Source organism: Venturia canescens, chromosome 5 (assembly GCF_019457755.1).
Source record: "Venturia canescens isolate UGA chromosome 5, ASM1945775v1, whole genome shotgun sequence".
In the NCBI taxonomy this organism is placed as follows: domain Eukaryota; kingdom Metazoa; phylum Arthropoda; class Insecta; order Hymenoptera; family Ichneumonidae; genus Venturia; species Venturia canescens.
Genome location: NC_057425.1, coordinates 13380289 through 13391526, shown reverse-complemented (window position 1 = coordinate 13391526; position 11238 = coordinate 13380289). Strand labels below are relative to the sequence as shown.

Genomic DNA, 11238 nt, shown 5'->3' with positions numbered 1-11238 from the left:
TCGAATTACCGATTCATAAGATGCTTTATTTTAAAAATTGGTCCAGCTTTAGGGTCGAGCCACCATTCGAAACGCAAGATTTATTGTTCTACTTGACGAATCAGTTGTGATATATTTCGAACGAAATAAATCAATGATAACACGTCAAACTTTTTTTTTATAAAAAACAATCAAGAACTCAAAGTTTGTTCAATTTCTTACAAAAAAATTGGCGAATTTCTCTTTTATGAATGAATTGCCATTCAATTAAAATATAAACAACTATGGTCTTCTGAAATCGATGAATTTATGTGAGTAGAAAAAAAACGAGATAAGCTTAGAAATAAACAGCTAGTCAGTAGTGGCAGATAACAAAGCTGTGTAAAAGTCATCGCTCTGCGGCTCGGGGACTATTACCAAGTTCAAAGTGACGCGAGTGACGCATCCGGTGCTCCGCATGTTGTAGAACGTTGTCGCGACACTCCGGATCGTCCGGAAGGATTTTCGGCGCTCTTTTTCCAACCAGAACTACACAAGTTTGATTAGTTATATTTTCAACATATTTTAATCCGGAAAATTTGAATTTCGTGTTGTGAGTTTAAGAGATCCACAGATATCGATGAGCCAGAGCGCTCCGTAAGTTTCCGAAGATAAAAACGACGGTTTGAGGCCATTTTGTGATAGTTGGAGAAGAGCAAATAGCGAATAAAACTTCGTTAAACGACGTTTATCTCTTACGTCAATCGCAAGATGAGAAGCTTAGAATCGTGAGTACGAATTCCCACCAAATGAAAGGAAAATTTCTGTGCTTCGTAGCGTTACAAATACTCAAACACACAGCGTGACACGATCGAGCTCGATGTTACTGCTTAAATCGAATTACGATCTCGTTCAAACGATCCGCACAGCAGCCCCAAGATTCGATAGCCCAATGTCATAACGTCATTTTTTCAATGCCCAGCTCAACGATCGGTGCTTGGATGTTAATTTGTTTGTTCGTGGGACGCCTTAAGGAAGTCACGTCCACGAGCCAGTCGAAAAAACCTCACATTATTATTCTCATGGCCGATGATTTGGTGAGTGAAAAAACTTTAGGTATTATTTGACAGAACACACGATAGAAGGGCCATCAAACTCGAATTCGAACAATCATTTTCAACGATTTATTTCGGATTTTTCATATTTCTGTTCATTTCCCATCATTTTTTACTCCATTTTATTAATGATTTATTTATTTATTTTTTTTTTTTGAGAATTAATTATTCTGGAATAACCAACATAATTAGGGGAAATTAAGGCAACTCCGAGGGCCCAAGGGAAATTGATCAATAATAAATATCAAAATAAATTTTCGATGTATTTTACTCTCTGATATCTTATTTATGATTTCCGATGTTAATTTTAACTGATAGATTTTAAAAAATGGTAGATATTTACTTAAAAAAAACGTAAATTCGGATTTATCCCAAATTTCTGGACGGTAATTCCGGACGGCCCTTGCGGTAAATCTAGATTGCATTAGAAATCGCTGCACACACGTGGCAAGCAAATTCTCGACTCGTACTTCGATTGTGCAACTTTGAGAACCCACGTTTTGCACTCGATTCACACAATCCAGTCTTCGGATGGTGGATCTTCGTATTCTTCAAAATAAAAATAATTTTTTACACTCGATATCATAAAAGTTGGTGTTTTCTTTCATATTTACGAGGTTTCTGAAATTTGAAAAAATCAATTGTCACGGGGTAGGAGCGGACGTTCGGAATATGGCCCCAAACTGCGAAATTTCACGAGTTAATTAATAGTTAAAAAATGGTGGGAGAAACCAAAGTTTGAACTGTCTTTACGATACTCGTATAGAACTAGGATATTAAATTAATTTTATCAATAACATCGAATCCCTTTATCCTGTAGTTTCATCAACTCATTTCATAGGCAAAAATTATATCGAAATGTACGAATTAAATTTAACAATCGGTCTCATCTCGACGAAAATATGTCCTTAAACATCGATAGGACTATGGCATGGGGGTTTCGGAAATATAACGAATATTGCGGTATTTTTTTTTGGTTGTTATGAAATCGATAATCCCAACTTATTGTCAAGGGCTGGAACGACGTGAGTTATCACGGATCCAATCAAATTCCGACCCCGAACATCGATGCTCTCGCCTACAACGGCGTTGTTCTCAGCAATTATTACTCACAACCCGTCTGCACACCATCGAGAGCGTCCTTTTTGACGGGGAAATATGCAATTAGAACAGGTGAGTTGACAAATATAAATTGTCAAAATTGTTTCGTAGACGATGGAAGATTTCGCCTAAATATTTATTGAGAATCCGGCTCATCGTTGTCACTTTTCGTCAAGGATTACAAGGCCCTCCGTTGTCAGCTGGAGAAACCCGAGCATTGCCCTTAAACTTGACCCTTTTTCCGAAGTATTTTCATGAGTTGGGCTACGCGACCAATCTCATAGGGAAATGGCACGTTGGATATTACGCCAAAGAATTCCTGCCGACGAGTCGAGGCTTTGACAGTTTTTTTGGCTACTACAACGGATACATGAAATACTTCAGTTATATCCTTGAGAATATTAGTGATGTGAGTACTCATTTTTCATAAAATTTCTACAAACTGCGTTCCAAAGTATCTCGACTCTTGAGGGGGGGTCCTGCTTTAGAAAGTCAAAATGTCGACTGTTTTCGGGAATGTTTTTATAGGATAACTCACGACAGCGAACTTTTCGGCATAGTTTCAAGGATATTTCAAAAGTACAAAATCATTTTTTTCATGTGAGAAATACTCATTTGTAGGCGAAAAAATTAGGCAAAAACGATGTTTTTTTTTGTAGATTTCCTTACATTTATGACTTATTAGTATTTATCATTATTTTATTTTTCTCATTTATCGTACACACTTTGTTGGAATACTTTTTTGTTCTTGACCGAGTAAACGGTCTGCGACGTTTTGTTCTCATTAAGGGGGAATATCAGTGTTGCAGGCTGAAAAACGAGGTATTTTAAAAGGGCTCGTTCTAATTATTTGAAATTTTGTCTATTAATTATTGAAGTGATGAAGTATACGAGGAAATTTTTCAAAAATTTTTAGTACATTTTATTAAGCAGAGGAGCGCTCGGAAAATGGCGTCTCAAAAAAAGACTCCCCGACGCTTGACAGCACAAGTGCCGCAGCGAGCATCTGAAATGAAAAATTCGAAAAGATTATTAAATTATAACACTACAGCTATTGCAGCATCGTAGGAAATTTGAAAATTTCGATTAGAAATAAAATGGCAGCCGATTGAAAAAAAAAATGGAATTTTACACAAAAATTTTGCACTATATTGGTAATAAAAAGCAAACCCAAAAAATTTATTAAAAGAACTTCGCGATGCGCGACGTAGCGATAAGTTTTCTGAAGAGAATCCTTTTTTAATGAAGTCGATTGGACAAAGTTTGACAATGCTTTCGAGAAAAGCGCGTTTAAAGCTTCGAGAGGATAAAATTGAATGATGCAACTTAAATATTAATGTAAAACAAGTTCTTACCGATTAGTCTGCTATCCCTCGATCATACAGAAGCTCTGTTGCGTCCAAGCCCTTTTTCTTCACACTGATATTCCCCCTTAATATTCCCCCTTAATTCCCCGGTTTTCGGGAATGTTTTTATAGGATAACTCACGACAGCGAACTTTTCGGCATAGTTTCAAGGATATTTCAAAAGTACAAAATCATTTTTTTCATGCGAGAAATACTCATTTGTAGATGGTTTATGCTCAAAGCCTGATTGTCGAAATTCCTCAGCTGCGTACAATGTGGAGATCGTAATTATTGTCTGAAATGAAAATTTCAAATATTTTTTCCATTTTCACATATTTTCCTTCCACATGAATATCTATAAAAATAAAAAAAATTGGGAAATTCCATATTTACAGCACGTTGAAGTGATATTCTTCTTCTTCGGAAGGATTTTTTTCAAACTCGCTGAAAATATTGAATTGGTCATGTCTGTTTTTTGGATTCCATTTCCACCTTGAAAACGCGAATAGAAATCGTGATTCGCATCCGTGTACTATCGCAGTTTCATCCTTATTCTTTTTCGTCATTTGACATCCGTTTGCAGCATTTTCCGGGTTACGATCTCCACCGCGACGTCGAAAACAACTGCACCGTCGATTGGGTTCCGAAAAACATTTACGCGACTGATTTGTTCACGAACGAAGCCGAAAACGTAATCGCCAAGCACGATTCGAATGTGCCTCTGTTTCTGTTCTTTTCGCATCTTGCACCCCACTCTTCCGGGTTCGCGGGCGATCTCGAAGTCCGCGACGTCAAGGAAACCGACGAGAGTTTTCACTACATTTCCAACCCTCGGAGGAGACTATACGCAGGTGCGTCAGTTACGATCGCGTCTACGAAAATGACTTTTCGCGAAATGAAAATTTCTCGTCGATTTGGCAACTTTTGCTTCCTGATAATTGTGTTGCAGGAATGGTGTCAGCGCTCGACGACTCGGTTGGCCGAGTGGTCAAGGCTCTGGGCAAAAAAGGAATTTTGAACGATTCGATTATTATTTTCATCTCGGATAATGGCGCAATGACTCGCGCAAGTCAAGCGAACGAGGGCTCGAATTATCCTTATCGAGGGGTAAGAAAATATTCCAAAATTGCTTCCACCTTTGATGCTCTTTTCTGGGAGAAAAAGCAGGCAAATATTTTCCAGCAAAAATTCGCCCTCTACGAAGGAGGCGTCCACGTGCCAGCGTTTATTTGGGCCCCGATGATAAAAAATGCGTCACGAATCCATCGAGGCCATTTCCACGTGACCGACTGGCTGCCAACGCTCTATAAACTGGCGGGAGGGGACGTCGACGATCTTGCGTCGATCGATGGTATCGATCAGTCGGACTCGATCGTCAACGGCAGTCCGAGTCCGCGTGACACGATATTGCTCAATATCGACGAGCTGAAAGACACGAGCGGCGCTATCAAAGGGCGTTTCAAATACTTGACTGGTAAACAATCGGATCACAGTTTATTCCAGAGGCTTTAAGGTATTCCTTTCCCGAACGCGAATATATTCTGCAAATAACTCATTTTAAATAACAGTAAAGTAAAAGTGCATGCGAAAAGATTGGCCGAATTTCGGGTCAGGTTATCGAACATTTAAAAGAGAATGAAAAATTCAAAAATCGTACAATTTATGCGGGAGCTTACGGAGATTCCATCATCAGCACATATTTATTCAATAATTCCAAACAATTATAAATTCTTGACACAAACTGTCTCACGGATAGAAAAAAAATAAGGGATCCATAGCGACGACAAAAATGGAAGGGTTACCGAATGCTTAAAAGAGCTATTAACGATAGAAGTTGGAAAAATGGCAGAAGCAGAAGCTTCTCCTCCAAGGTAACCGCGACTTCTTAGAAGTTAGAAATCAGTTCAAATTTCGAGTGCCCCAATTTGCGCCACCAATAAATACGCTCATGCGAATGGAATACCTTAAAAAAATGATGTCCTTGCGCCCGTTTATCCTGGAATTTCTCCAGGAGTTTCTCCTTGGCACGGAGCTTACCTGGGCGAGAACGTGGACGATGGTGATTCGGCGGCACCATCGTACAATGTCACATCCGTGACGAGCTCTCTCGTCGCTTTAGCACTCGCCGGTGCAATCAACGATTCTGTTATTTCGGAAGCCAAAATATTGGAACTCCGACGTGCTAACAAAGTCGTCTGCGCTCCTCACAGTGACGAACTACTCGATTGCACGGACACTTGCCTATTCGATGTTCTCGCTGATCCTTGCGAGGCTGCAGAAATCTCTGATCAACATCCCGAGGTCGGTATCAACCTTTTTCTTCCGGTTTCCATCCCATTTTCAGTGGAAATTCAACACGAAAGAGGAAAAGAAGCTTTGTCGTAGGATTTTGAACACTGCGGCGAGCCGAGACTCATCCAATTTTTTTATTTTCACTTCACACACAACGTACTAATAGAACTGCATAACTGACAAGAATTATTCATACTTTATTTTATGGCAATGAAGATCGAAAGAAAGAGAATTTTTTTGAAAATCGTAGTCAACTTTCACGTTTTTTGCTCAAGCGGTTCGCCTGTGGAAGCGATTGAAAAACTCGATAAAAATCGGCACGTTTGCGTATTAAGGGCTTACATGAACTTGCGGTGGGCGAAAAAACGGGATTTTTTTGATTTTTTATCGACGAGAAAATAAAAGTTTATTGAAAAACTGTGCACGACGCGCTCGTTAGTGCATATGTTCATGTCCTTGTACAATTATTTTCATAAAAAAACTTCTCAAAATGGCGCAACTCCAGCTGCATTTTAGTAGCACCATTTTTTGAGCATCAGTTGCTGTGGACCAAATTTATATCGCTTATTTATTATATTAATAGCTTGGGCCTGAAGGAAGGATTTGTAAAAATGTTGATTGAAAAAAAAATGGCGACAGTTTTAACAAAAAATTCGTTTTTCGAGGTGCTAAATTTTCGGTTTTTTGTTACAATATTTTTTTTCCAACAAAATACGAAATCCTTCGTCCAGGCCCAAGCTGCTATTATAATAAATAAGCGGTTTAAATTTGGTGCGGACCGGATTAGTAGTTTATTTAGTAATCGTGTCCACCGCAAAGATATTTTTCAAAAAAGTCGATTTTCAGGTAATCGCGTTTAAAGATTCGAGTATTAGTCTCCGGTCGTCTCCGATTTTTATGAAATTTGGCGAGAGTATTCGTCAGACGTTGTACTCGAAGCATATCTATAATAAAAAAAAATTTCGATTCTTCTGCCCATCACAAGTGTACATAAGCCCTTAAAACAGCAGGACTCGCGCTCGCTTATTCCTTTCGAGCTTTTTTCACCGCGTCTCTTGACATTTGTCTGCATATTTGCTCGATCGTTGTATGCGGTTCGCTGTTAATTATCATCGAACTCCAAGAATTTTTTTCATATTTATGATCCGATGGTTCACCGTCGTTAATCTCGAAATGCTGTAACGAATCATACTTTCTCAATGGGTTCCAGGTCGTCAGGGAATTGAGAGAGACTGTGAAAAATTATAGAAAAGTGTTGCTGCCCCAGCAAAAAAAGGGGGTGGATCCTCGTTCGCTTCCGGATTACGAAGGTGGTCCGTGGTTGCCATGGTTGACCGTCGATGGTGAACCGTTGCCGCGTCCGTTTCCACGGACCAACAAAATTTGACGGTGTTTCGCATACGGAACCGAGACTGTTGGATCACCGAATGAGGATCATTCTCACTCCAGATATGTGCGGCTGCTAAAGATTGTTCGCTTACTTTTAAAACGTCCTAACATTGTACATTCTTCATTTCCGGTGATGAATAAACTTCTCCTGGTTTGGGAAAAATGTCAAGAAAATTCTAACTACTTTGGCGATCGAAATTCTGAATGGCAGCTTGCGAGCGCATATTTTTGAAAAATCCACAAAAAATGTGTGAGAATAAAGAAGAGGAAAAGAGTGCTCGTCAGTTTTTCGGAAAAAATATTCTTTTATTTTATCGAAAGTAGAACTTCAATGAGACGAAAAATCATATTTCATTAAACGAATGTGCATACAATTGATTGATGAAATATCGTGAGGGGCCTGTGCATTCCGTTCGAAAATATTAACACCGTAGCCTTGAAACAACTGCACGGAGAAAACGAAGCCGAAAATTCTAGAGGAAAGTACTAAGAATATGGTATATATCTCGCGGGGATAGTATATAACTGGATTGCAGCATTAATTCGATGAGCAGTTATAAGAACTGTTCTATCCACCATAGTAAAAAGACCAATACTCATACCTTTTATTCAAAAGACTTAAGAGAGTTTTTCTCTATAAGCATAGTAAAAAATGTTTTCAGTCACTTCAAATGTTCATATTGCGCAACCCTGAAAAAAATGGTAAAAATAAAAATTTGCAAATTGCTTCCTCAAAGCTTACTCTATGAGGCTTCCTCATAGAGGAAGCTTTCAGCATTGTTCTAAAAGCTTGAGATAGTAATTTGTTACTTTTAATTTTTTTTAATTTTTTTTTAATTTTTTATTTTTTTTAATTTTAACTCATTTAGACTTTTAACTTTTTCAAATTTCAAAATCACATATCAGCTCTATGATTTTTTTTTCTAAATTTGTATTTATAATTCAATTTTGAAAAGGTTTATTACGCAAAATTATATATAAAAATATCGTTAGCAAAATCGGAATTAGCAAAATCAGCAAAATTACAGAATTTTTTTCAAAATAACCAACAAGTCGTTCAGACCAGTTTTATTCCAGCCAGAAAATAGCGAATCGAGTTTTTTTTCAGAAAAAGTTCTTTCTCTTCGAAGGAGGCGTCCATGTTCCAGCATTGATTTGGTCCCCCATAATCAAAAATACGTCACGAATCCATCAAGTCTATTTCCACACAAGCGATTGGCTACCAACACTCTATGAACTGGCAGGCGGGAATGTAAGCGACCTTGGAGCAATCGATGGGATCAGTCAGTGGGGTTCAATAACTAATGGTAGCACGAGTCTTCGTGATACGATACTGCTCGACATTAATGAGTTGACCAATACCAACGGTGTTATTAAGGGACGATTTAAATATTTTACTGGTAAATTATTGAATTTTCCTCATTTTTTAGACATTAAAGATTGATTTCACTTGCTGAAAAATATGGTCCCTTCAGAGCACAACTAGTACAGTCATTACATGGGTGAAAATGTGGACGATTGTGATTCAGCGGCGCCACCTTACAACGTCACATTCGTGACAAATTCCATGGCTGCTCTGGCAATCGCAAACACCACCACTCTTAAGCCCAAATTATCTAAAAACAAGATTTTGGAACTTCGTCGTGGCAACAAAGTGGTCTGCCCTCCGCATAATAATCAACCGCTTCGTTGCAGATATTGTCTCATTGATATTGTCGCTGATCCTTGCGAGACTACAAATCTCTTTTACCAACATTATCAGGTAAGTTTCAATATTTCTTGCGAATCCTCTTATTTTTTCCTTTCATTTCGCATGCTATAAAAGCAAGTTGATATTTGTTTCCAGACACATTCCTCAGATTCCTTAATTAGAGCCTGCAAGGAATGCAGACCTCGCTCGCGAATATTGAGATCACAAAATAAGTTAAAAATGTGCTAATTTTAGCAATGCGTTTTCGTTAATTTTCAAGTTTTCAAGAATACACGATGTTCAAAATCCATCTTGGATTCGCGATCGTGATTGTATTGGCCTTCTTTCGCTCTTGACATTCTTAATTATACAACTGGGTGATTTAATGTACTTAATTACCCTTCCAGACGTCCATGGAATTGTCTGATATTATCAGAGACTATCGAAAAGTGTTGCTGCCCCGTCATGCGGCTCGGGAAAATTTTTCGTCCAATTCAAATTTCGTGGGAGGTACATGGATGCCATGGTTGACTGTAGAGGGTAATCCATTGCCTCGTTGATAGCCTATACAACTCAACCTGTTGTTCATTTTGCATGAAAGAGTCTGAGCTGATAAAAAAATCGTTCTAAACGTGTAATTGGAGAATTGAATAAACAAAAAATGTGGTTAAAAAAGAGAAAAAAAAGAGACTGCCTGACAGTTGACGGAAAAACATTTTCCTACGTTAGATCACTCATCGGATTGTTTTTCGTTCACCCTCGCACAGTTCGTTGGCCCATCGGGCAGCGCTAATCGTAAAAGCATTATGGAGATTCGAGAGGGGTGGCGAGAGTCCTCGACCGAGTTTTTATAACGACAGTCAAAACGGTGAAAAAGCTCAGCGTGGGATTTTGATATCTGTTTAATAACAGGCAAATTCGGGAAACACGAACTCGCCAAATTTGAATCGGATGGATATTTTACCACGTCCAATTCTTGCTGGACAAACTTTTCGTTCGTTATCGAATCGACTCGAATGCGTGTTAGAAAACTAATTGACTTTATTCCACTCCGAATAAGGCAGCTGCGATCATGTTTTTCCTTCCACTATTTGACTGATTTAAGGTATACTGCATGCTAGTCAAATGAGTGCTAAATTTTCAAAACGCTTTTAGACCAAGTTCAACCTACCGATTAATCTTATTGTTAAAAGATATGTATTCAAGCATATCTTATTAACGTGAAAAAATATTTAAAATGATAGATTTGCAAAATTATCAACTGACAGATGCAAATTTCCATGATGACACATTTTCACAGGTATTTTTCAAACAATCATCTGTATTTTTTAACCGATTTTATTGCACCAAGTGTCATATTTTGTTCCTCAACTCATCCTCTACGAATTCACCACGTAGATTTTCCTTTAAACTCATTCCTGAGAGAAATTGTGAATGAAAAAGTTTTTTCACTTAATGAACAATTAGCTGCAACAGTGAAACGATCGAGTTAAAAAAAACAACTACACGGTGGATTCATAGAGGACCGGTTGACGAACAAAATGAGACTTGTTGCAATAAAATCGATGAAAAAACGTAGATAATTCTTTGAAAAAAACCAGAGTGAAAATGTGTCGGCGTGGAAATTTGCATTAATCGGTTGATGGTTTTGTAAAACTAGCGTTTTTAATATTTTTACATCTCAATGAGATACGCTGTAATACAAATTCACTAACAATACATTTAATCGGTACGTTAAACTTGGTTTAAAAGCGTTTCGAAAATTTAGCACTCATTTGACTAGCATGCAGTACAGGAGTTACCTTAAAGTTTTGTTATTTAGAATGAAAAATCGTCGAATCGCACTCGTGGTAGCGTGGCATTAAAAAGTTGCTTCAACCGCAGCGATCCCTCCATTCCCCCTCCGCTTACTCGAGCATTCGTGTGCGTGAGGTTCTCGTTAAACGATCGGCTTGCTCTTCATTCTTTTTCGAGAATGGCACGCAATGTTCTGTAATAACGATACAGGGAAATGCGCTTGCATAAAAAGAAAAAAGCGTGTGAGAGAGAAAAAGAGGGATGTAAAAAGGGAACAAAAAATATTCTCGTGTTACGAATTTCCACGCTGGAGCATGGCGATTGGCAACGCTTCGCGCTCGATGTCGATGACAATCGTTCTCTGGGGTGTCAACGTGATCTGATCTGTGCCTTTGCACGCGAATTCTTCACACCTCACTCGTGCGACTGCGCTCGTGCTCCCTTAAGTTCCTTCTTTGGCTATCTTTATTGCCTTAAGCTACAGGGCGACGAAAAAATTAACGAAGTAAATCATCGAAATGAATCAAACCAAATAACGAAGCGAATCATC

The 11238-nt window shown here is 38.4% G+C and overlaps 2 protein-coding genes across 2 annotated transcripts; both read left to right on the top strand.

The window, feature by feature from the left end:
• The first annotated feature begins 320 nt into the window (after positions 1 to 320).
• On the top strand, positions 321 to 7370 carry LOC122410758 (arylsulfatase B-like). The gene is made up of 9 exons (XM_043419161.1): positions 321 to 746; positions 941 to 1055; positions 2087 to 2246; positions 2351 to 2583; positions 4104 to 4371; positions 4470 to 4627; positions 4703 to 4994; positions 5532 to 5821; positions 7023 to 7370. The coding sequence occupies exons 1-9, from the start codon at positions 730 to 732 to the stop codon at positions 7197 to 7199; spliced, it is 1710 nt and encodes a 569-aa protein (XP_043275096.1). The 5' UTR covers positions 321 to 729; the 3' UTR covers positions 7200 to 7370.
• A 772-nt stretch (positions 7371 to 8142) lies between these two features.
• LOC122410759 (uncharacterized) lies at positions 8143 to 9563 on the top strand. The gene is made up of 3 exons (XM_043419162.1): positions 8143 to 8601; positions 8677 to 8963; positions 9299 to 9563. Exons 2-3 carry the CDS (start codon positions 8700 to 8702, stop codon positions 9449 to 9451), a joined length of 417 nt encoding a protein of 138 aa, XP_043275097.1. The 5' UTR covers positions 8143 to 8601; positions 8677 to 8699; the 3' UTR covers positions 9452 to 9563.
• Positions 9564 to 11238: the final 1675 nt, after the last annotated feature.

Excerpts from the sequence above, each read along its gene's own strand:
- LOC122410758 (XM_043419161.1), top strand. Across the intron at positions 1,056-2,086 it reads TTCTCATGGCCGATGATTTG|GGCTGGAACGACGTGAGTTA; the intron begins GTGAGTGAAAAA and ends CTTATTGTCAAG. Across the intron at positions 5,822-7,022 it reads TCTCTGATCAACATCCCGAG|GTCGTCAGGGAATTGAGAGA; the intron begins GTCGGTATCAAC and ends AATGGGTTCCAG.
- LOC122410759 (XM_043419162.1), top strand. The coding sequence starts at position 8,700 with ATGGGTGAAAATGTGGACGATTGTGATTCAGCGGCGCCACCTTACAAC. Across the intron at positions 8,964-9,298 it reads TCTTTTACCAACATTATCAG|ACGTCCATGGAATTGTCTGA; the intron begins GTAAGTTTCAAT and ends TTACCCTTCCAG.